General features: G+C 36.6%; 1 protein-coding gene across 1 annotated transcript in view; it reads left to right on the forward strand.

The window, feature by feature from the left end:
- LOC107583829 (ankyrin repeat and BTB/POZ domain-containing protein BTBD11-B-like) overlaps positions 1 to 27,393 on the forward strand; it is a 78,460-nt gene that overhangs the window by 32,552 nt on the left and 18,515 nt on the right. Inside the window, exon 3 of the mRNA XM_016270171.1 lies at positions 16,009 to 16,152. Within this exon, the coding sequence (XP_016125657.1) occupies positions 16,009 to 16,152 (144 nt within the window). The remainder of the gene's footprint in view (positions 1 to 16,008; positions 16,153 to 27,393) is intronic.

The raw sequence follows: 27,393 nt of genomic DNA on the forward strand, positions 1-27,393 counted from the left end.
CTTGTCTACAAACACTGCATTCTGTATTTATAGTCCCCCTGTTATGGATTAAAAATAGTGGGTTTTTCTGCTATAGATTTTAATCTGTTTAGTTTTCTTTGGCCGTCTCTCAACTCTGATCACTGCAAATTTAGGAAGTCTGTAATTCTATCAGGTTCACTCAGTCACTGAGACCCAAGAGATGGACGCTCAGTTCAAATCCGCTCAGGTTTGTTACGCTACACAGTATTAAGTACGGATGTCATGTCTCACAGTAACAACCCTATCATGTTTAACTACTAGACGTTTCACTCTTGGAAACATTTTGGTGTGTGTTTTGAGTTTTATCAAGTTTCATAATACCATTCTAAACTTGGTTTGCAGGGTTTGTTGACATAGAAAGGAATTCTGACTTTCTTTGTTTTCCGTAGAGTACAAAAGGAAATATTATTATATTTTTGTACTTTTTAGGTACTAATATGGTCCCTTTAGAAAAGGTACCATCCCAGTGACAACTTTTGTACCTTTTTTTGTGTGTGTAGACATCGGTGGTTCTGTGAAGAACCTTTAACATCCATGGAACCTTTCCATTGTACAAAGGGTTCTTTATTGAGGAACAAAGTTATTGGATTATTAAAGGGGTCATATGATGCAATTCCATGTTTTCCTTTGTCTTTGGAGTGTTAAAAGCTGTTTGTGCATACAGAAGATCCGTAAAGTCGCTAAGATTAAAGTCTCAAACCCAAAGAGATATTCTTTATAAAAGTGAACGCTCATCCACGCCTTCCTAAAACGCCTCGTTCAAACACACGTCACTGTGTGGGAAGATTTGCATAACACCGCCCAAATGTATATGCAAAGAAAGTAGTATTGTCGCTGTAGTATTGTTGCCGCCACCGCCATGTCGTGGAGACGCTGTGTGTTTTGTTGTGAAAACCAAACTACTTTGTTTGGCCTTCTAAAAGAGGACACAACTATAAATCAGTGGTTACGTTTTATTTACAACACTGTTCCAGAACAGTACAACCCAAATATTTGAGTGTGTGCAGCGCATTTTACAGAGGAAAGTTTCCTGAACCTGGTAAGGGGCGTAACATTTCCGTCACACGTTTGAGGTATTCGGCCAATCACAACGCACTGGGTAGCTGGCCAATCAGAGCACACCGTGCTTTTCAGAACGATGAGCTTTGTAAAAATCGACGCGTTTCAGAAAGACAGGGCCTAGAGAAGCAACAATAATGTACAGTATGAGGAAAATAACGTGTTTTTTGAACCTCAAACCGCATAATCACATTGCATTATGCCAAAAACACAAAATAATGTTCTTTTTAGCTAAGTCATATAACCCCTTTAAAATGTTCTTTACACAAAGTAAAAAAGGTTCTTTATAAAACCTTTCATTGAAAGGTTCTTTGGGGAACCAAAATGGTTCCATTGCTTTGCTGCAAAACCCCCTTTTGTTACATTTATTTCTAAGTGTGTAGGATCCAATGTTCTTTGAATGTTTCCTCTGTGTTCCACAGAATTAAGAAAGCCATAAAGGTTTGGAACAGCACAGTGAGTTTTTTTTATTTTTGGGTGAACTGTCCTTTTAAATAACCAGAACAAGTTAACAAACCATATGAACATTTGGCCAGATTAATGTTGCATGTTAACCAAGCCCTAGGCATCTAAATGCCTAATTTCTGTTCATTCAATGTCCAAGTTTATAAAAGACGTGTTTTAGTCATTAAGATTAGTTAACTGGGTCTGGTCTTTGTTCTCTGACTTTGAACCTTTTAAATTCTCCACACCTCTGGAAAATCAGCAAAGCTTTCCTAAATTAAGCACAGTAGTAACATTAAGTTGGTCTCTACACTTACAAAAAGTCCTTTATTCTTCAGGCATTTTCTACAAATCTCGTGCCTTGTTATTATAGCATGCACTTTTCCCAGTCTTATTCTTCTCTGAGCTTTCATGGCTCATAATTGCAACGATCACATTTTATGAAAAGTGTGGTTTTTGGACCGTTCTCTTTAAGCTTAATAGTGTATGTTGTTTGGGTGGGAGTATGGGGGAACGAGGCACGATAAGATGAGAAGGACGGAGGAGATGAAGTGAGGGGGGTATTGGTTGTCACCGAAGCAGAAGCCGTCCTTTTCAACACATGCTGTCACTTGCGCACGCTAATCCGCAAAGCTGTTGCTCGTGGGTGTAAACAATGCCAAAGCGGTGTGGCACCCACATGAAGTAATGACAGGGCGATATTTCGCATGAAAGGTACAGGCTGACTCCAGGTGCCGTGTGTATTTCTGTGAAGCCGGTTTCGGTTGACGACTAATCGACAAGCCATAATCTTCACTTCCAGTATTTATTTTTTTTGTTAACAACTCTTTATTGAATTTACTTCTGGGAATAGTAATATAAAACAAACAGCAACTGTGTAAATTTAGAATTCACTTCCAGTATTTTGATGAAATGGCCACTTAGTCATGTTTGTGTGGTTTTAGTGTTTCTAAATTTCTCTGATTTGTCAGAGGGATTTTTAAGGAGACCTTTGGAAATGTTGTTGATTAACTCTTTTAGGATGCGTTATGAAATTTCTATGCAACACTTTTTAGCCATCTCTACTTCAAACATGTTTGTGACAGCAATTTTATGATGTGTTTATGATGGCAACTCTGTTGCACAATTGAATGAAGCCTATGATTTAGTGTTGAATGATGTCATCACCCCCACATTTTCTGTACGTGGAATTTGAAGCTGTTCTCTGAAGCTGCACCCATACCAAAAGTGTCATCCAACAGCAAAATTGCATTGGAAATGTAGGGAATAACCTGGAAATTATGTAATACTTCTGCAGTGCTGGTTAATGTCAACAGACAATGAGGATTCGAGCTGGAGTCCAGGGGTAGGGAAGTATTAAAAAACTCATCGATTTTAAATAGATCTTGTGTAATCTTTTACAGGATTTAATTGGTCTAGCCTAAAATTTGGACCTAAGGACTGGAAGTTCACCACCCAGAGAAGCAAAATCTAGGAAAACTAAAAATAAAAGAACTTCAGTTTAGTCACAGGAAGTGACTAAACATGCACTTCACATTTCAGCCTTTAAACAATTTTTAAGAAGAAGGATGAGTCAAAAGTATCAATTATTATATGAATTTAAACAATTATTATCAGTCAATTATTATATTAATTAAATAACATAAATATATCTTAGTGTTTTAATTTTATATCATTATATATTATTAACATTTTTTTTAAATAATGCATTAGCTACTTGATGATCCACTGGTTCACATTAAAAATTATGATAGATTTTCGCTTTGGTCTGAACAAAAACAGCATATTACAGTGTAACATCATATTAATCTATAAAGCAATTATTTTCTTTCCGTCCCCAAATTTAAGACCTCTTAAAATCATAATTAAGACGTTCTTGTACCATTTAGTTCTTGTACCAGAGTTTTATGGATTTAAATTTGATACAATTATATTGAAGACTTTTTAAGGACCTGCGGAAACCCCATAGATATGTATAGGTAGATTCCACATTTGACCACTCCAGACACGAGAGACATCTTGGAACGGTCTGTATGTTGTCACTCACAATAAAAATCAACGAGTTTCAAGATGCAACAATTCTTGAAGAAACTGGATAAACTTTCACAGTTTAGGAATGTGTTGGTTTGTGTTTTTAAAGGGGTGGTTGATTGCGATTTCACTTTTTTAACGTTAGTTAGTGTGTAATGTTGCTGTTTGAGCATAAACAATATCTGCAAAGTTACAAAGCTGAAAGTTCAATGCAAATGGAGATATCGTCTTTTAAAATTCTGGCAGTTTAATGACTACAAAGTCCCTACGGCTGGTAGGGACTACAACTGGAAACAACTCCTAGAGACTGGTCTGATTTTCTTAAGGGGTTTCCACCCTCTTTTCAAACAACATTAGCTGTGACCTCTTTGGCAGTCAATTCAGTATTATATAATGCTTGTGAATATGCCTATTGAATCACTTTTAGCTTGGCTTTAATCTATTTGGCCATCACAAATAACATAAACAGTGAGAAAGCCACAATCGGACATCAGAGGTCTAAAAACATGGCTAAAAACACTTTTTAGCTTGAAACGTTGACCTTGAGCTGTGCATTATGAAAAAAGTTTCAGCAGGGAGCCACTGAATGTTGAACTTTAATCTGTAGTTAAGAAGCTCTGTTTCCAATAATATTTTTCATCAATGTGTTGCATAAACCTCACCCAGTTCTGGCTCTCAGCTTGGGGAGTTTGTTCAAAGGGGATGAACGAGGCATCCCCTTTGAACATGAAGTTGAACATTTGGAGTTAATGCTTCATCTACTCCGGGTCTCTGGTTTGGAGCTGGTTTCTGCTAGACTGCGAGCTGGAGTTGAGCTTCGAGCTCTGAGTCAGGATGACGCAGTGGAGATCCGCTTCCAGTGTGCCTCATGGCCGAGATCACGTCAAACAAAATAATACTTACACTTTTGTTCCATAAACACCAGTTCTGTTGTCTTAATGAACATGATTACCTTCCAGCCCTCTCGCTTGCCATAGAAGAGAGCACCAGCTGTTTTTCTGCATGCTCAGCTAATGTCGTGTAGTTTGTTTACAAAGGCCAGAGCTGATTCACATCAGACAAATTCATTAAACAAGCTAATTTTGCCAACTGAGCCCTGAACAAGTTCTGCCATACAGTAGGAATTTATTCATGGGAATTGAAGCAAAAGATATAAAAAATTAACCCCTTTGTTGATGTATGTATTCACTGTGTTTGTGTGTATAAGAGGGTTTTTGCTGTGTAAAAATGTGTGTGAGGTGTTATGGTGGCAAGAGAGAACTAGTCCTTTTTCCCCCATCACATTGCTATTCTTAGTGTGATTGTGTGCGTGTATTTATACAGTACATTATGTGTGTCTGTGTGTTTATGTATGAGAGGAAGCGAGCGACAGTAATGTGATGGTAACGCTATTATGCCTGCAGGAAATGCTGTGACAACGAGTAGGTAAGATGCATTTGTGAGTGACCACCTGCTGAAAAATTGGATGGAAGACTAAATTTCATATATTTGCATGCTGAGTTTGCAGGGTTTTACTTGGAAATAATAAGTCATGACACCATAAAATGAACAGGTCTAATCATTCTGTTATGAAAAGCTCATAAGATTATTTCTCCAGTGTATGACAGGTTTTATTGGTGCATAATCCCACAAATCCTGTGTTCAGGATATAGCGTTACTGAGTAGCTGGACGAAGAGGTCAAAGCCAGGCCCTCATGGAATCTGTTCAGCAGATTTACAAAGAATTGGAGTAGGCTTCGTTCACAAGTTTCTGCTTCATCTGTATTGTAAGAAAAAAAATCCCAATTACAAGAAATAAAGTCACAATCTGTATCTTTTTTTTTATCCTGTGGTTAATATGGCTCCATTTAAAAAAATTAGCATTTAAATACATGAATCCAAATTTTCTTTGGTTATTATGGTAGATTATTGGAGAACGTTTTGTAAGAAAAAACATTTAAACAGAACTTTCAAAATCTGAAACCATGATGGATTAATTCGTATTGACTAAAATTAGTGCTTGTAAACATACCTAATTTGAAAAAAGCCTGCAAATTCCCCTTGGGCCTGGTTAAAGCTCTCTTTTGATAGTCTTAGAAGGAATTGACCTGACTTTTTTCTGAACAATAAGAACATAAATTGCAGTAACTGATTTCAAAGTAGACAGACGAAAGACTGGACAATGGATGCATGGATACTGTTCTTGATCAAATGTATTAAATGTCAGAAGCACGTCATAAAAATTGTCTGTACAATCATATAATTGTAGGAAAATATTAACAATTGAGAAAATCCACTCAGTGTTTTACTGGAACTTGTAAAAGATGTGGATTTGAAAAGTTTTTTTATACCAGATGTCCATTTTAACTACGATTGATTGGTTATTCTTCTTTGCAGTTTTAAAAAGTCCTGCATAAGGCCTCAATCAAATCGCTCTTAGCAAAGTCAAAATGATGAATTGCGCAGATCCAGTCAAACAATTACATTGCAATTTGCAGCCCAGTTGCATGCAAATTACCACTCAGCACTGGGAAGAATGCAAAGAGTAATGAGCAGGGACTCAAAATAAAATAAAGTTTTCTCATTTGAATGCCTCAGAGGAAACGCTCACTGGGATCTCCTCAGAGCTGTTCTACTATTCTTCCAACAGTGTACCCTCTGTCTGAATGCCCGGAGATTGGTCTTCAAGGGGGTCGGCTGATAACACGCTGTCTCTGATTGCTGATAAGAGAACAACGCCTGTTTCTGATTCTTAGTGATTGTTAGTGACAGCAAGGCTTACTTCAGCAGGGGAGAGCGGGGGGCAACACGCGTACTGTTTTGGTGATGTAATCGGGGTCACTGCAGGAGGCATTACCAGTTGTTTTGGAGTTTTCTGGAGAGAAGTACCACAGGGCAACCGAGCTGGCTATGACACACTTAGCTCAGTATCACTTTGGTGCACGCAGCATGGTCATTACCCAGCATTCATTGATAAGGGCATGTTTCCTCATGCAAACACGAACGTGTTTGTTTTTTAGTGTCTTTCATCTCTACTGATAACAGTTATTGTCAGCTTTCAGAGAGATTGATATCCTTTCTGCCTGTGTGAATCATATTATTTTGAGGTTTTCATTCGCAGATCTGCAATACTCTCCTGTTTTTGGACTTTGTTTTGCTGTTCTGACTGATCAATAGCAAATGCTCCCAATGAAGATTGCTGAAGGTCTTACAGGTTTTTACATTTATTCATTAGGCAAGTCAATAATTTACAAGAAATGGTCACAATTTAGAACTGAATGCAGCACTGACTCTAAAGATGCTATAGTGAACAAAGTAAATAGAAAGATCATAACACAAAATGGAAATATGAAGAAAAAAATACTGGAACACATTATAATCAGTTGAATCTATAGCGTGAAATGTACAGGGTGACCAGTCTGATTCACAAACAAGATTCCTCTTATAAGCCAGTTCTTTTTAGTGAATCAACACATACAGTATAAACAATGTAGTTTGACTCCCAAATGCATGACTCTTATTAACTGATTATTTTTTAATGAATCAAAACATACAGAACAAACAGTGTAGTTCAATTCCTGAACAAATGGCTCGGAACAGGTTCTTTTTAGTGAATCAATACTTACAGTACAACCAGTGTAGTACTCCCAAATGTTGGGAGTTATGAACCACTTCTTTTTAGTGATTCCTGAATTAATGACTCTTGTTACCCATTTTTTAAAGGAAATAAGACATGCTATTTGAATCCCAAATGAATGACTCTTATAAAAAAATAGATTTTTAGTGACTTAAAACTAGACAGCATGAACAGTCTAGTTCAACTGATTCACAGACAAATGAGCTGGTTCTGTTTAGTGACACAAAACCATATAGTGAGCTCGTTCTTTCTATTGAATCAAACACATAAAGCATACATTTAACCTAGGTTTGTGAGAAATGTGAACAAATTTTGTTGGCCTAATATTGTAATTTAATGTATGGTTAAGACCAGTTCATAGATTTGCATTTATGCCATGTCTACAAAGGCTGTCATTAAATAGTTTAAACACACCTTTTGCTGTAATTGTTGTAAATTAATGTATTGATTTATTTCAGTCATTTGTAAATGGAGTTGGGGAGACCTGTCTGAGACGGTTATTATTTCTCCATTGTATAAATTCTATTTGGTGATGCTAATGGCTCAAAAAATGACACACTTCACCTTTAAAAATCCTTTCAATGAAGATTGGAAGAAAATAGTTAAAAGCTTTTGTGAGCTCTTGTTTATGTGACCTGCAATTCAAGAATCAGTTTGGATCATTTAGAAGTCAACTTACTATCTGTTCATCCATCACACTGTTAATAGGCCTTTTAAGGCAAATGTTGTTTATGTACATGTCAATGCTGTTTTCATTTGTCATCTAGTGTTTTCTTGTCCTTAATATGTTCTAAGTGCCTTCAGGGTCAATGTTACATGTGTTGAATACTAATATTTATATCTTTGTATACATTAGTTTAAAGGTTTGGGGTTGGTAAGAATGTTTTTGAAAGACGTCTCATATGCTCACCAAGGATGCAGCCTTTATTTGATAAAAATACAGTAACAACTGTAATATTGTGAAATATTTCTATATTTAAAAATAACTGTTTTCTAGTTTAATATATTTTGAAATGGGATTTATTCCTGTGATGGCAAATCTAAATTTTCAGCAGCCATTACTCCAGTCTTCAGTGTCATGTGATCCTTCAGAAATCATTCTAATATGCTGATTTTGTGCTCAAGAAACATTTCTTATTGTTGCCAATGTCGAAAACATTAATATTTTTCTGAAAAGCATAATAATTTTTTTCAGGATTTTTTAAAATTAAGCTTAAATAGAGCAGCATTTATTTGAAATTGCAATCTTTTTTAAAGGGATAGTTCACGCAAAAATGAAAAATCTGTCATTATGTTTATGTTTAAACACAGGAGCCTGCGTTCTGATATAGAACACGCATGTGCTGTTCCTTGTTTTCAAGCAGAGGAATGCACACACATGCGTGGTACTCTCGTAAATGGGGGCTTAATACCTTTCTGGGCCTGGGAAAGTTTCAGTTGCATTGCTGTCTATATAGGGTCAGAAAGCTCTCAGATTTAATAAAAAATATCTTAATTTGTGTTCAGAAGATGAATTAAAGGGTTAGTTCCCCCAAAAATGAAAATTAGCTTGTGTTTTACTCACCCCCGAGGCATCCTAGGTGTATATGACTTTCTTCTTTCAGACGAATTCAGTCTGAGTTATATAAAAAATTGTCCTGGCTATTCCATGCTCTATCATTGCAGTCAGCGGATGTTGCAGTTGAACAGTCCACAAATCGTCAAATAAAGCTTGCGCATTCATAATAAAACGTGCCACAGACGGCTCCGGGGGATGAATAAAGGCCCCCTGTAGCAAATCCAAGTATTTTTGTAAGAAAAATATCCATATTTCAAATGGAATAAACACTTTTCTCTCACTTCCGCTGACTGTCATACACTTAAGCAGTTCCGGCGGATTACGTAAGACGTGCGGCATTGCGTAATTAGTGACGAATGCGGAGAGAGAACAAAACAAAACACCGGTCACGAATTAGAAGTACAAACCGAGGATTTGCAAAGAAAAATGTCGGAGGATTTCGATATAAACCAAGAAGAGACTGGTTTTCCTTTGCTAAAGTAAGGAAACTTTGCTTCCTTTGCTCCTATAAACAAACTCATGAGACTAGCATACATCAGAGGCGCGCGCTGCGCATATACGTGCTGCGTCATCCACCGGAACTGCTTCAGTGTATGATAGTCAGCGGAAGTGAGAGAAAAGGGTTTATTACATTTGAAATATGGATATTTTTCTTTAAAAAACACATAGATTCACTACAGGGGGCCTTTATTCATCCCCCGGAGCCGTCTGTAGCACGTTTTATTATGAATGAGCGAGCTTTATTTGACGACTTGTGGACTGTTCAACTGCAACCCGCTGACTGCAATGATAGAGCTTGGAATAGCCAGGACAATTTTTAATATAACTCCGACTGGATTCGTCTGAAAGAAGAAAGTCATATACACCTAGGATGCTTCGAGGGTAAGTAAAACACAAGCTAATTTAAATTTTTTAAGGTCTTACAGGTTTGGGATGACATGAGGGTGAGTAATTAATGACAGAACTTTCATTTTTGGGTGAACTAACCCTTTGACATTAAAAATGTCTTTACTATTTTTTCTGTTCAATTTAATGCATCATTGCTAAATAGAAATATTAATTTCTTAATGTACCCGCTGACTGCAATGATAGAGCTTGGAATAGCCAGGACAATTTTTAATATAACTCCGACTGGATTCGTCTGAAAGAAGAAAGTCATATACACCTAGGATGCTTCGAGGGTAAGTAAAACACAAGCTAATTTTAATTTTTTAAGGTCTTACAGGTTTGGGATGACATGAAGGTGAGTAATTAATGACAGAACTTTCATTTTTGGGTGAACTAACCCTTTGACATTAAAAATGTCTTTACTATTTTTTCTGTTCAATTTAATGCATCATTGCTAAATAGAAATATTAATTTCTTAATGTTTTGAGTGTATGTATGCTGTATGTACAGTTGCTCAGTGGGAATATTCGAGGGGTTTGTGTTGACCGTTTCTCTGACAGCCATGCGTGTCTTAAATTCAAACAGACACATGCCGTCAGTGATAAATCCGCGGACTGATCCAACTTTCTGATCTCCGAACAACTCAGAGCAAATCCTTGGGGATGATTCCAAAAACCATTAAAGCTCTGCGGTCAGCCAGTACTGGAGACAGACTGCGCAGTCACACGACGCATGTAGACACCGCTGCATCCCTCTCCTCAAACTCCTCCCTCCACTCCCCAGAAATGCAGCATTCCTAGTTCTTATTGCCATACATATGGACTCCATCTGCTTTGGGCTGCCAGATTTCAGCATGTGTGATTTAACCTATTACAAAACTCTCTCAAGCTATTGTTTCAGTTATCCGCTATATGGTAAAACTGATCTAGGAGGTGTTTATCTAGTGCACAGGATATAATGCCATCGTACAAGTCTCTAGTGTGTCACTAAAATACCATCTTGCACAAGAAATACTGGATATTATTTTACTTATGTGTGGGTTTAACCTAGCATAGGGGTTAGTAAAGGAGTTGACCAAGTACATAGCTGCGTGGGTGTTGTGGGTGTAGGTTTACATGGTGTGACTTGAATCACTTTCTAGCTTTTGCATGCTGGCATTGCACTGTGAGAAATCCAGGGAGTTGTTTTTCCACATTTGTACTCAGAGAGAGACAGAATATGTGTATGAGTGTGTGTGTTTTCATCTGCATTCTCAGGCTAAGTGAGCAGGCCAGGCTTCACAGGCCTTTAAAATAGATTTAAATACAGACTCTAAGCCCTAGTGAGGTCAGCGGCATATCCACACTCGGCACGCGTGCATGGGAAAGCTGGGAAAACTCTGGTATGTCTCAGCGGATCCTCCCCAAGTGTACAGCGCTGTGCTAGCTCTTCTAATGTCCCCTTGTCAGCCTGTCAAAGCACTTTTGGTCGACTGGTCCACTGTGAAACATGTGATAAGTACTGTAATGAAATTCTGGCACCCTAGAGGTGAAATGCAAATGATTTTATAGAGCCTTCAATCTGAGCCAACCTGTGGATGCTGTGTTTTTCCAAGCCAAAGCCTCAGGTTTTGGACAAAAGGGGTGTGCTGTATGTTGCCAATGTGAATTCATTGGGTTTTGACATTGTTACAGGGCACTGACGCCTGCACACCCACAATCCTCAGCTGGTTTAAACCTGGCAGACGCCTTCATTATTCCTTCTCTCTTGTTCATCGGCTTGAAACCTGCATGTATTGAAATCTGCTGGCCTAGGCCTGCTTGAATAACGGTTTTCAACATTAGATCATTTTTCAATTTTGTTTATTGAATATACAGATCTACAAAGAGCAACCTCAGATATATTTTAGACATCTATAATATTTGAACACTTACACCACACATAAAATGCATACATTTTTAATTGAATTAAATAACAGAATATTAAACCAAAGTTAAAAATGTTCCCCTATTTCAGTTATTTTAATATAGTGTTACAAAGAATTTCATGTATATTGAATGTGCTAGGTTTGCTTTTATAAAAGTAGTTTTCGAAGTCAGATTCTGCGAAAATCCTCTGCAATTTGAGGTCAACCTAAAAACTTTATTTAAAACTAACTACATCACAAATTTATGACTTATTACTCATATCATTATTATTCACTTATTATTCATAAGAACTCATTCCAGTTGTAATGTGGGCTCTATACCAAACCACATCCCCAGATCAAGGAGGTCTGTATCTTTTAGGTCAAATGTCTTAAATTAATTCAGTGATGTCCAGCAGACAGTCAGAATAGAGAAAATGCATGTCATACGTTGGGGAAAAAAGCTGGAGGCTCTATTTTTCTCAGTCTACTTATGTCATCATAAACCGAGCTCCTTGAGAATAGAGACTTTGCGGTACGGGTATCATTTTGGACACACTTTTAATGGTTTCCAAACCCACAGGCTTTTTGTATAGCGAGCTGGAGTGAGAGAGGTCTTAATCTGCAGTGGCATCACTGGCAGATACTGCACACTTGAAGAAGACGAATAAGGAGCTTGAGGGAAGAACTTTTCACTTCATGACCTGGCATCATGATCATTTATTTATTATTATGCAGCATTATGCAAATGCATTTTCACACTAGTCGCCATAACTCATTACAGCGATGAGTGAAGAAGTGGCGCTGAATGACAGTATGGTTTCAAGCTTTAGGCTTTTTTCCTGCACCCTGATGCTTTGGTTGTTCCCGTAGATCATCTCTTTTTTTCTCTTTTTTTTACTCTTTATAAAATAAAAATGTCACAATCTTTTAATACTCATGAAATACTGATTTTCTTCTTTTCAATCAATTCCTTTTAAATAATTTAACTGCAGGTAATTATTTTTTTGTTGTAATCACAGGCTGCTGTTACCTGACTGCTGAATAACCTGAAAAATATTAAAATAATAATATTATTATTCTACGTTCTATTCAATTATTTATTGAATAAACTGACTCAGGGATCTACAAAGAGCATCCTGAGATATATAGGCATGTATAAGCATTTGATTTTGAATATAAGTTTGAATATTAAACTAAGTGTTTTTATTTATTTATTTTTGCTTTTAACATTTGACAACAATAAAGTGTCAAGAAGTCTTAATTTTGAGTAGTATGCACTACTGTACAAAAGTTTAGGATCAGTAAAAATAAAAATAATTATAATAATGATACTAATACTAATAATTTTATTTAGCAAGTATGCATGAATTTGATCAACAGTAAAGACATTTATAGTTACAAAAGATTTATATTTTAAATATATGCTGTAACCTTTTATTAATCAAAGAATCCTGATTTCCACAAAAATTTTACGCAGCATAACTGTTTTGAATATTAATAATAATAAGAAATGTTTCTTGAGCACCACATCAGCAAGAATGTGACACTGAAAGCTGGACTAATGGTTCTATAAAATCCTGAATTATATTTTAAAATATATTAAAACAGTTATTTTAAATTGTAATAAAAGTTTCAAATATTACTATTTTTACAGTATTTTTGATCAAATAAATGCAGCATTGGTATAAGATATTTCTTTCAAAAACAACAAAAAATGTTATTGACCCCAAAATGTTCTTATATTTAACAAGGTTATTGTTGTGAAATTTTTTGCTTGTGCTATTTTTCTTTAAAATAAATGGTACATGTCTTCATATTTTGTTTTCTGATGCATTGACCTTCAAAAACTATAAAAAATATATATTTTCTGGAATAGGCCAACTGTAAAAGCCTGCCATAAAATGTTTTTGAGCATAGTTTGCTTTTGAAGCATAATCACAAAACAAAAGAAGGCAAGGATTTGGAAGAAACCAGGCTTTTAAAGTTATGTGTGTGTGTGTGTGTGTGTGTGTGTACATTTCTCATGCGTGTGAAGTCTTTATAGCCTACTGTAATTTGAAAAGTTAACCCTGACCGATGTTTGAGGAAGTGGAGCTGAAAGGTAAGCGAGCAAGATGCCAGTCTTACCACCCGTTGCTTTAAGTGTTTCAGGCTGACTGTGCATGAGCCTGGCACACTCATCTGTCAAAGAGACCCGCTGAGAGTTTTAATAAGAGCTCTGGACTCAAGAGATTGTAGGGAACAAGGGGGAATTTTGCGCCACTCTAGGATCTTATACACCTGTCAGTCATTCTTCATTGAGCTGAGGCAAGGGAAATGGAGAGCAAGATCTTATAATGAACATTTATGAACATCTGCAGGGCTGCAAATTAGTTTGTATTAATACATGAATACAATAGCAGAGTACTAGGCCCAGGACAGTGAGGTGTGGTCTTGCATTGCTAAACACCTGTACTTCCTCCCATGCCGCAGGCAAGTAACCATCACTCCACCCCTGCCTTGTCTCCATGGCAACTTAGTTCAAATTCTATCAGGATGCACCTTTTTTTTTTTTTATTCCTCCTTGAAGCAAAACACTTACTGTAAGATGGACTGAATGATCTATAACAGCAATTATATAAGGCTGCATTTTTAATAATAATAACATGCCTTGGAAGACCTATGATGAGTTTGTCGAGCAATATATTTACATTATGATAAGCAACATACACTGCCGTCACATTTCCCAGGGTGAAGCTGATTAACGATTTACATCATTCCCGCTCTCAGGCAGGCCGCTAAAATTACATTTGCCTCACAAGTGTACGGTTCAAACGAAAGCCCATCTGTCTGTGGAGGACAACAAAATAGAGTAATTTGTTTCGGCCACATCATAATTTAACACGCCGTCAGCTCCAGGAGTGTTTGGCAACAATGGAACTGATGGGAACACAAGGATGAGAGGGAATCCAATTTTCGAGGAGCCCAGCCATCCTGTTAAAAACAATAACCACAGTGATTCAAACACTAACGGAGTCTCACCTCAGTGGTTCAGCTGTGAGCCGGGATGAAAAGCTTTGTGATGGTGCAGTAGTGCTGAACAAGCGAGCCTTCAATCTAATGTTGATTTCAGGGACGCTGTGTGATGTAGAGTCTGTTTCATTGGTACAATTGTCATTATTGAAACATTAGCATTAAGTTATACTGTATGCATGTAGACATCAGTCCGTGTTCCACAAAAAGAGGACGACAGTTCTTTACAGTAATTGCTGGTTGTCCAGAAAGGTGATACGCCTCCCTTTCTCCTTGTGAGCAGACAAAACAAGTGGTTGGCCAAGTTTCTCACCTGTTACCGCCAAAAAAGGGAGTCCTGGAGGACATGTTATATGGCTTGCCTGCTTATTATTATTAAAGAAGATAGTCCATCCAAAAATTAAAATATCATAATTTGCTCACCCTTATGTTGTTTCAAACCTGAATGACTTTCTTTCTTCTGTGGAACATACAAGAAAATATTTTGATAAATGTTGGTAACCAAACAGATTTGGTTCCCATTGCCTTCTGTTTTATGGACAAAAAGCAGTGAAAGTCAATGGGAACCAAAACCAATTTTTCAATAAATTTGGTTACCAATATTCTTTAAAATATCTTCTTTTATGTTCCACAGAAGAAAGAAAGTCATATGGGTTTGGAACGACATGAGGGTGAATATTATAGAGTTTTCAATTTTGGATGAAATACCCCTTTAAATGAAGATGATGATCCTCTGCAGTGAATGGGTGCCGTCATAATGAGAGTTCAAACAGCTGATAAAAACCTCACAATAATCCACAAGTAATCCACACAACTCCAGTCCAGCATCTTGTGAAGTGAAAAGTTGCATGTTTGTAAGAAACAAATCCGTCTTGTCTGAATCAATTAAAATTGTTTTAAAATTAAGCTGCCGCTTCTGGCCAAAATATGAGTCCATAATCCATAATAACGCTTCCTCCAGTAAAAAAAAATCCAACCCCTGTTGTCCTCAAACATCAAAATCCACCATCATATTTGTTTAATACTGTTTGCTTGTAAACAGTGCTTGATCTGCATATTTATTTCCTGATTCAGACAAGACGACTTTTTCACTGGAGAACGCAATATTATGGATTGAGGACTTTAGCCAGAAGCAATGGTTTGAAGTTTTCACGATTTTAGCCGGAAGCAACACCAGTGGTTTTTCAGTGGGACAGAAGTCCTTGTAGTCCTAATATTGAGCATTGAGCATGGTGCTAACAACAGCAAGGTCATGGGTTCTGTTCCTGAGATGATAATGATAATATTATTATCATTCTTATTATATAATTGTCTTTAATGTAGTTGCTTTGGGAAAAATGTCTGCCAAATAAATGAATGTTGAATTACACTTTTATCCCAAGCATTTCCTGGGATTTGAACCCTTGGTCTTGGCGATTCTAGTACCATGCTCTATTGATTCAGCTTCTGGACCTGTAAAAGTTTGAGTTTTTTTTCAATTCTCTTGTGCAGGAATCCTCAGTTTGCCGGACAGTTTGAGCCTGCACAGGAACCAGCAGTGCTCGAGTAAAGCTGGAGATGCCTACAGTCAGTCCGAGCAGCGTACTATTGAGCAGTCCCTACTGGCCACACACGTGGGGAGCATCGCTGAGCTCAGTGAGTACCCAAACGTCAATTTTTCAACTCAGATTAAAGCTTTTCTTTACTTTCCCAATAATTCATTGTTCAGAAAAGCAGAAGCCACCATCATTCTTTGGTTTAATACATGTTTGTGTTTGCGTGTATGCAAAGTCACCCGTTTTAAGCATTTTACTGAGTAGTAGTTCTGTTGGGTGATTTACAGCTCTGTTTGATTTGCATGTGGAGCACGTTTTCAGAATACTCAGAAACAGCTGCATGATGGTGCGGACTGTTTAAAGATATACATTTCGATGCAAATTCATTTCGTTTGAAGTAAGTATTAGCCCCAGGTTTCAGTCCTTTTACACCAGAATGGTATGTGTTTACTAGTAGGAATCCATCTGCTCAGGATTCAGGTCTCTCTCTCTCTCACCTCAAGCAGGCCCTTAGCTCTCAACATCCCATACAGCACAAGCCACTCTCATACAAGTGTCATACACTGTATTTGATTTCCCCATGAATTTAATGCACTGCTTTTCATACATTGGTTTTTAAAATGGTCATTGTTATCAGTAACTCAGTTGTTCATCAGAGCTTTTAGTTAGACAGCATGCAGTTTATCCCATATTCATCTCCTTCTGGTTTAACAATATGTATAATAATGAATACATATTGTGTTGTTTTATTATTAATGATTAATAAGTAATAATAATGAACAAATATGTAAAATAATTAATGTATAATTAGGAAATTACTTAGGCAATTTAGTTTCTAATTTTGTTTGTGTGTGTTTATTTTTTGTTATATGTATATATTATGTGTATTTTAGAATATTATGGAATATTATATTATTATATATCTATATGTATATGTACAGTGGGGCAAAAATGTATTTAGTCAGCCACCAATTGTGCAAGTTCTCCCACTTAAAAAGATGAGAGAGGCCTGTAATTTTCATCATAGGTATACCTCAACTATGAGAGACAAAATGAGAAAAAAAAATCCAGAAAATCACATTGTAGGATTTTTAAAGAATTAATTGGTCAATTCCTCTGTAAAATAAGTATTTGGTCACCTACAAACATAATCCCCATCCACTTGATTGGCTCTATGACTCTCTCTCCTCTCCCCCTGTAGCTGGTGTGTGGTGAGTGCACTGGCGCCGTTGTCCTGTGGCTGCCGTTGCATCGTCCAGGTGGATGCTGCACACTGGTGGTGGTTGAGGTGAGAGATCTTGTGAAGACTTACAGAAAACGTTTGACCTCTGTCATTGCCAACAAAGGGTATATAACAAAGTATTGAGATGAAATTTTGTAATTGACCAAATACTTATTTTCCACCATAATTTGCAAATAAATTCTTTAAAAATCCTACAATGTGATTTGCTGGATTTTTTTTTCTCATTTTGTCTCTCATAGTTGAGGTATACCTATGATGAAAATTACAGGCCTCTCTCATCTTTTTAAGTGGGAGAACTCGCACAATTGGTGGCTGACTAAATACTTTTTTTCCCCACTGTATGTTTATTTTATGTTTATTTACAAATATATTATATTTAAAATGTTCAGAAACTATAATACGTATACATTGCATTCTTGCATTTAGTTGCATAATACATTTTGATTGGTCTTCTTTCTTGCATATTTTTTGCATATTCTTGTCTTCCTTGCACATATTTTAGTTGTTTTTATTTTACTGCACAGTGACGTATGATGTGCAGCTGTACGAAAACAAGATGTATGCTGAATGTCATGACAATGACAGCATTTTAATTTACACAGAACCAAAGTCTAAAATGTAGTCTTGTCTACAGCTTTAACACGATCCTTTTGCTGCCTTGCAAGCACCGGTATTTCCTTCTGGAAATGCACATCTAATTAGCTGTAAAGCTCTTTTACTTAAGAGACTGGTCATGTAATTCAATATATTTTACAGCAGTAATCTTGTTCTATTCTTGAGAACATCGATTTTAAACGCAATACTATATATGTGCTGCAGTACAGAAAGAGAAATCTTTGTAGCCACAACGCCTGCCTTATATGAACTCGGCAACAACAAACACAAAATTCCCATCAAATACAACAAATAAGCATGGCCCTGTTTAATAACTGAGAAGTAAATGGAAAACTTCTCATAGCAAGCCTGAATGCGCAAAATGCTGCTGTTTGTTCCTTCAGAATTGTCTGTGCTCTTCAAATCTTAAATATAAAATCTCCATTAGTACTTTTTTATAGAAAGCCATATCTATATCTGTGTATACGTGACAGCCATATCTCCCTGCTGCCCAAGACTGGTCGCCCACTGAAGCTAAGCAGGGCTGAGCCTGGTCAGTACCTGGATGGGAGACCTCCTGGGAAAACTAGGTTGCTGCTGGAAGAGGTGTTAGTGAGGCCAGCAGGGGCTGCTCACCCTGTGGTCTGTGTGGGTCCTAACACCCCAGTATAGTGATGGGGACACTATACTGACAAAAAGCACCGTCCTTCGGATGAGACGTTAAACCGAGGTCCTGACTCTCTGTGGTCATTAAAAATCCCATGGCACTTCTCGTAAAAGAGTAGGGGTGTCCTGGCCAAATTACCACCACTGGCCCTTGTCTATCATGGCCTCCTAATAATCCCCATCCACTTGATTGGCTCTATGACTCTCTCTCCTCTCCACCTGTAGCTGGTGTGTGGTGAGTGCACTGGCGCCAGAAGCAATGGTTTGAAGTTTTCACGATTTTAGCCGGAAGCAACACCAGTGGTTTTTCAGTGGGACAGAAGTCCTTGTAGTCCTAATATTGAGCATTGAGCATGGTGCTAACAACAGCAAGGTCATGGGTTCTGTTCCTGAGATGATAATGATAATATTATTATCATTCTTATTATATAATTGTCTTTAATGTAGTTGCTTTGGGAAAAATGTCTGCCAAATAAATGAATGTTGAATTACACTTTTATCCCAAGCATTTCCTGGGATTTGAACCCTTGGTCTTGGCGATTCTAGTACCATGCTCTATTGATTCAGCTTCTGGACCTGTAAAAGTTTGAGTTTTTTTTCAATTCTCTTGTGCAGGAATCCTCAGTTTGCCGGACAGTTTGAGCCTGCACAGGAACCAGCAGTGCTCGAGTAAAGCTGGAGATGCCTACAGTCAGTCCGAGCAGCGTACTATTGAGCAGTCCCTACTGGCCACACACGTGGGGAGCATCGCTGAGCTCAGTGAGTACCCAAACGTCAATTTTTCAACTCAGATTAAAGCTTTTCTTTACTTTCCCAATAATTCATTGTTCAGAAAAGCAGAAGCCACCATCATTCTTTGGTTTAATACATGTTTGTGTTTGCGTGTATGCAAAGTCACCCGTTTTAAGCATTTTACTGAGTAGTAGTTCTGTCGGGTGATTTACAGCTCTGTTTGATTTGCATGTGGAGCACGTTTTCAGAATACTCAGAAACAGCTGCATGATGGTGCGGACTGTTTAAAGATATACATTTCGATGCAAATTCATTTCGTTTGAAGTAAGTATTAGCCCCAGGTTTCAGTCCTTTTACACCAGAATGGTATGTGTTTACTAGTAGGAATCCATCTGCTCAGGATTCAGGTCTCTCTCTCTCTCTCACCTCAAGCAGGCCCTTAGCTCTCAACATCCCATACAGCACAAGCCACTCTCATACAAGTGTCATACACTGTATTTGATTTCCCCATGAATTTAATGCACTGCTTTTCATACATTGGTTTTTAAAATGGTCATTGTTATCAGTAACTGATAACAATGGTGTTAGTGAGGCCAGCAGGGGCTGCTCACCCTGTGGTCTGTGTGGGTCCTAACACCCCAGTATAGTGATGGGGACACTATACTGACAAAAAGCACCGTCCTTCGGATGAGACGTTAAACCGAGGTCCTGACTCTCTGTGGTCATTAAAAATCCCATGGCACTTCTCGTAAAAGAGTAGGGGTGTCCTGGCCAAATTACCACCACTGGCCCTTGTCTATCATGGCCTCCTAATAATCCCCATCCACTTGATTGGCTCTATGACTCTCTCTCCTCTCCACCTGTAGCTGGTGTGTGGTGAGTGCACTGGCGCCGTTGTCCTGTGGCTGCCGTTGCATCATCCAGGTGGATGCTGCACACTGGTGGTGGTTGAGGTGAGAGATCCCCCCCACATGATTGTAAAGTGCTTTGGGTGTACAGCAATACACAATAAAGCGCTATATAAATGCATCATTCATTCATAGACACAGTATCCATGGAGATTTCCATAAAATGCTTAATCTATTTCCAGTTCTATTTCTCTCTGTTGTACAGCAATACACAATAAAGTGCTATATAAATGCATCATTCATTCATAGACACAGTATCCATGGAGATTTCCATAAAATGCTTAATCTATTTCCAGTTCTATTTCTCTCTGCTGTCTGTCTCTCTCTTTCTCATGGATGTCCCCAGTGACCCTACAGGGGAAGTTGAGGGCAGTTTGAACCCTGGTTAGGGACAGCGGTCTTTCCCTGATTTACAGATTCAGTATTCCGCCTCCAGCAAGGGCAGGAACAACAACTGTCACATAGAGGATCTTTCTGCTTTTGGACAGTCACAACAGAACACTCTCACTCAAAGGGCAGAGTTTATTTTAAGAGAAGGCTGAATTTGCAAAATGTAGAATTATAATTATACAGCTTTTAATGATATATGTAAATGAGTTTTTGTGTATTGCTGATTTTTTTTTTTTTTTTACATCCTGACATATTTGATAGCAAAGATGAATTTAAAAACATTTTTTTCTGCTTAATATTTTTGTGGAAACCGAGATACGTTTTTTTCAGGGTTCTTTGATTAATAGAAAGTTCAAAAGAGCATTTATTTGAAACAGAAATCTTTTGCAACATTTTAATTATCTTTACTCTCCCTTTTAATCCTTATTGAATAAAAGCATTAATTTACTTACCCTGAACTTTTGTATATCACGGTTATCACAAAAATATTAAGCAGCAAAAAATTTTTCCCAACATTGGTAATAATGAGAAATGTTTCTTGAGCACCAAATCAGCATATTAGAATGATTTCTGATCACGTGACACTGAAAACTGAAGTAATGGTTGTTTAACATCAGAGAAATAAATAACTTTTTAATATATATTAAAATTAAAAACAGTTATTTTAAATTGTAATTCATCAGATAAATTCTTGTTGAGCATAAGAGACTTTTTTTCAAAAACAAAAATCATAATTCCAACTCTTTGTCAGCTGGTGTATTACCATAGCCGCGGGAACATATATATTTTTTAATTTTTGTTTTAAAAGAGGGAAAAGACCTTATTTATTTGGGTTACAAAGCAAGTAGGCTATAGCCTGTCCGTCTTATTCATTTTGTTAATAAAATGTAGATGTTTAATATAGGCCTATGCGAATTTGCCATTGTACTATTTTATGGCTGATGTGTTTTAATTAATAGGCTAATGATGAACCACTAACTACGATCGTTTTAAAGAAAGGGGAAATCCAAACACCGTTTAGCCAATTTATTTATGTTATAATGCGGGTAAAACATATTTTCCTTATTCAATTTGTTAATAAAAGTTCAAAGTTTAATATAAGTGAATTTGTCATCGTACTGTTTTATTGTATAGCCTTTTTATTATTATTGTTATTAATAATAATAATGAGCCACAAACTAAGCATTCGTTTGAAGTAAGGGGAAAATCCCCAAAACTTTTTTTTTATTTGTTACAACACGGTTATGTCTTATTCGTTCTGTTCATAAAAGTTTTATGTTAAATATAAGCTACTTTGTCATTGTAGCATTGCTGATGTTGTGTGTGGGATTTTTTTTCCATTAGGAGTAATACTGAATCAACCTTAAGCATTAATTTTGTTCCAAGAATAGGAAAGGTCTAATGTTAAAGATCAAAATAAGCGCTGCAGATGCGAGAATGCGAGATTGGTTGCTGCTGAGGTAAATAGACGTTCTCGATCTTTCTCTGCTGTATCTTTGCAATGGCTGTAGAAATGGTCGTTAATTCTTGATTTGGGTATGGCACAGACATGTTACAGGTCAGTTCGGTTTAAGTTTAAACGACTTTCACAATCAATTTGATTAAATTTAATTCATGTTTTACTGTTGCTTATTGTCAATGTAGGCTAAAGGCCCGTTCACACCAAGCACGATAACTATAAAGATAACGATAAAGATATAGTTCTAGAAATCGTTCTCAATATTAAAGAACAGCACTACAACTATAACGATAAAGGCACAGAGAAACAATATCGTTGGAATCATTTTCAGAACGATTTTTTCCAGCTGATGAACGATAAAAAACATTGACAGCCAATCAGCCTATAACGAGCTCGAGAATTTAAAGCAGCAGACGCGTATGCGCTTTGAATAAACAGACGATATCGTTCGCTGGTGTGGACGCTAATAACGTTATCTTTATAGTTATCTTTATAGTTATCGTTCTTAGTGTGAACGGGCCTTTAGGCTACTTTTTTCTATGAACTTTAATGAATATACAAATTAATAAAATTTGTTTTATTTATTTTTTGTTACAAAATGTTCATTTATTTATTTTTAAGGCAGCACCCTCAGCCCCCCCATTTTTTCTTGGGCTACACGCCAGGGGGTGCTGTAGCACCCTCAGCACCCCTACTTCCCGCGGTAATGTGTATTACGTAATGTATATTTATAATTGTGTTTAAGTACAATGTTTATAGGCTTTTGCAGTAGGATCTGGGTTATTATGAAGTTCAAAGCTGTATGTTATTAAATTGGAATGGAAGGCATTCAGACTCTCAAAGTCATTGCCTCTCAGCAAATCGCTGTAAATCTGAAGTACTTATGACCTTTTGTATGCTTGTCACGATCGTATAGATCCAGAGGGAGGCCTGAAATCTACTATTTCATACAGTAATTGTACTATAATATAATTACACTCATAAAATCCCGTAACAGGAGATCATGGCGATAGATTAAATCTTATTATTATAGTACACAGGTTTTTATGAGTCACTCATGAGCAAGTTAACTAGAAGACATCTGTCCCTGAAGAGCACTAAAGGTCAATGCATTAGTAGCCTTTTTGTCACATTCTTGTCTCTTAAAATTCCATTGTGTCTTTGAGTTAGCAGATCTTGTTCCTTAATAATTCCCTCTCCAGATTTGCATGGAAGAATACATTTTCTGACTCTTTCTGGGGTCAATTTTACAGTAATGCAGATTGAGTAGCTATTGCTTTCTGTATAGAAAAGATAAGTGGTGGATATTTAAATTTAGTTTCTATTATGTACAATAAAAGCTAACAACTAAGGCACAAATAAAGTCCAGAAAAGCTAAGCTCTATTGCACTTTATGGGCTTTCTCCTACATAGTACTTTTTTTGTTCGTGTAATGGTTTGTTTGATCTAAATAAGACCAATTCTCTGCTTTCAGCATTTATGTGTGTGCGTGCAAAAACTTTACCTTGGGCTATGGCAGTTACTTAGCCGTTAACAGCTAATTGGGAAACGTACACTTGTTGATAGTCATTTTCGCATTAATCTGCACCAATTCTAAAAACAGCCCTAAAGGAGAATCGACTCTTATGCAGAATAAATAGCTGTTTAAGTGTCTTACATTAGGCTCTGTCTGAATGAAACCTGCACAACAGTCAGGAGTTTTTTTTTTTCTTAGGTTGGCCAGACACCAATCAAAGACCTTCATTGCTGGATTGCCATCACTGAGTGTTTCCATGCCGCCCATAACATTTTTTCCCCCTGTTTTCCTAAAAGTTCCTGTTTCCTCCCATAGCTCTGCTAATACATGTATTCCCTCTTGCTCCATAAAACACTCATTACATTTCATTGCTTCATTGCTCTGGAGCGCCGCTGGTGCCCAATGACTGGTTCTTAATTGTTTATCTACACGTTTCTTACAGGATATACAGTAATTCTGGTGAGCTGTGAGTTTTCTGTCACAGAAACTGTAGTTGTAACCTTGATGGCTGCTGAGATATACATTTCTTTGGCATGTCTAGAAAAGCCAACCTCATTATGTACAGTAGGTGTGATGAGACCCAGACCAAGTCTTTTTAACAGAAGAATAAGAGAAAACTATGGGTGAAAATCATGAAAAGGTAAATATACAGTATCTACAGTACTTTAAATATATGCAATATATCTAAAAGAAAGCAAAACTCAGGTGGTCCTAATTTATAAAATATTATTAACATTATAAAATATACTTACATACATGCACACAAAATGTGCTCAAATGTCAAAAAATCTTATGATTATTGTCATTATTAAAGTTATTATTATTTTATTGTTTTAATCATATTTATTCTTTTATAATATTAACAATACTACATATTTTTAGTACCATTTAAGTTTTGTTTTGTTACATATATTTAAAGCAGATACAGTATATTTAGTTAATATATCATTGTTTTTTCACGTTACAGTAATGAGAATATGATTTTTTGCATTACAGTAATAAGAAATGTGCTTAATTGTGTGCTTAACTTATGTTTTGATTTTTATGTTTTCAATCAAATATTTAATAATTAAATGTAATATTTTATAAGATTAATAAATAAAAACGAAAAGGTATATATATATATATATACTTTTCTTTTTATTTTGGGGGAAAAAGTTCTGATGTTATACCCATGACACACACACACACACACACACACACATATATATATATATATATATATATGTGTGTGTGTGTGTGTGTGTGTGTGTGTGTGTGTGTATATATATATATATATATAGCTTTGATGTTATACCCATGACATGCAATTTTTCAGACATTTTAAATAAAACAAGTACAGTTAATCCAACTAATCCCAGTCTGACAGTTAAAAAAGACAAAAAATCTGTTCTGTTACGTAAAGCCAAGTAGAGCACCTGCCTCTCTCATGGCCTTTCCTTGATAATTTATGTCGTGGTTCAGAGAGGACAGCCAATCGATTCTGCTCAGTTTTCACAGTAAAACACCATTCTGCATCCTCCATTCCCAACGTCTCATTCTCAGTCTGGTGATGAAGGGCACCTTCTCTGCTGTTATGGATGAGAGTATCATATTTATTTAACCCAAGACACTCAAGCAAAAAGAAAATCTTCTGCTGTGTTGTTATCTTACATGGCCATGCTTATTCATACGAATAGACTACAGTACCTGTAGATGACTGGCTCTCTTGGTAATGAGGTTTACAATCATGACTAATAGACGAAGACCTTTTGCCGTCGCTGTGTTTGTTTAGCTGGTTAATCTTGAGCATATCTCTCAGTCAGTTCCTCTGCTGCCCCTCTGACTTGAGGAAATGTCACACACTATCATGAATAAGAGATGAGTGTCGGTCACGGAAGTGCCCCAGGTGGCTTCCAGCCTCTTTCCTCCTCTCGAGAGCCTCCTGCCACCACCTCCGACTGCTAACGCTGTGTGTTTCTCTGCTGACAGGTGTATTCTGTTTTGTGTGTGTAACTGCCACGGCTGCTGATAATGTATTCTACATAATCCTGTAATTATTGTGTGTAATTACAGTGCATATCTTTGGCCTCCACTGTCAGATAGTTCACACAGCTTCCGCTCAAACTCATCAGTATTCCCTCTTTACAATGCCTGCATGCTTGGTTTATTCTGTCATTATTTACTCATGCTCATGTTGTTCCAAATCCAGAAGAAGTCAACTGTTTTTGTCCATACAATGAAAGTCAATGGGATCGAATAAAACATTGGACCATATTTACTTTCATTTAGCGGACAAAAAAATGCTAAAACATTTTTTTTCAGAATACCTTCTCTTGTCTTCCACGGAAGAAAGAAGGTCAGGTTTGGAACATCATGAGTATGAGTCCTCCTCTCGAGAGCCTCCTGCCACCACCTCCGACTGCTAACGCTGTGTGTTTCTCTGCTGACAGGTGTATTCTGTTTTGTGTGTGTAACTGCCACGGCTGCTGATAATGTATTCTACATAATCCTGTAATTATTGTGTGTAATTACAGTGCATATCTTTGGCCTCCACTGTCAGATAGTTCACACAGCTTCCGCTCAAACTCATCAGTATTCCCTCTTTACAATGCCTGCATGCTTGGTTTATTCTGTCATTATTTACTCATGCTCATGTTGTTCCAAATCCAGAAGAAGTCAACTGTTTTTGTCCATACAATGAAAGTCAATGGGATCGAATAAAACATTGGACCATATTTACTTTCATTTAGTGGACAAAAAAATGCTAAAACATTTTTTTTCAGAATACCTTCTCTTGTCTTCCACGGAAGAAAGAAGGTCAGGTTTGGAACATCATGAGTATGAGTTTTTTTATTTTTAGGTAAGCTATTAATGCAATCTCGCATTTCATATTTATTTTGTGAGAATTGGTGGCTAATTAATTTGAAATATCTAATTAATTTATTATATTAAAATTAATTTTAATATTTCATTCATGTTTTTACGGGTTAGAGGCGAACCTTTATGCTTTTTTCTAAAAAAACGCACATTTTCGTACAAATTCATATGAAATCGTCACCTTGTAAAATAGTTACGTTTTCTCGTGAGTTCAGGTTGGCTATTTCTTTAAATCTGCAGCGTTAACAGAGGAAATATAGTAGTTAAATAAGTATTATTCGTTTATTTCTCGAAATAAATGCTCATCTCGCACAGGCGGCCTTGTTAATTCATTGGAGTAACAAAGATGTGAAATGTTCTAGAGAGAACAAGTGCTAGTGCTGCAGTCATTTAAGTTGCAGAGCAATAGATGAGGCTGTTTCTCAGCATTCCTTTCAGAGTGTAGTATTGACTTTACTGAACACAGTGAGGTTCAGTTGAACATATTCAGAAGAATTAGGTCTCATGGAGTTTCACATATGAAAGTTTCACATATGAAAGGCAATAGTCATTAGAGAGAGAGGAAGAGCGTTTAATGTTCTGTGTAATGAATGCAGAGCTTTGTGTGATCTTGTTTGAAAAGATGTCTGTGACATTTTTAATCTTTGGTGTTCAACACAATCCATCAGATTGTATGCTCTTTACAAAACATCTCATGCAAACGTGCACATATTTATAGAATATCTATGTATGTGGTTTACTAAGCCATACTATACTGGTGAAGTATATATATATATAAAGTAGTATACACATATATATATATATATATATATATATATATATACGTATGTCGGTAGTATATATATACACACACACACACATATATATATATATATATATAATACATTGTGTTGCTTAATTGCTAGTAAGATTTAGCTTAGAAACCACATTTAAAAAAAAATTATCGTCTTCTTCCATGGTCTTTTTTTTTTTTG

Source organism: Sinocyclocheilus grahami, unplaced genomic scaffold (assembly GCF_001515645.1).
Source record: "Sinocyclocheilus grahami isolate Dianchi unplaced genomic scaffold, SAMN03320097.WGS_v1.1 scaffold55.1, whole genome shotgun sequence".
Taxonomy (NCBI): domain Eukaryota; kingdom Metazoa; phylum Chordata; class Actinopteri; order Cypriniformes; family Cyprinidae; genus Sinocyclocheilus; species Sinocyclocheilus grahami.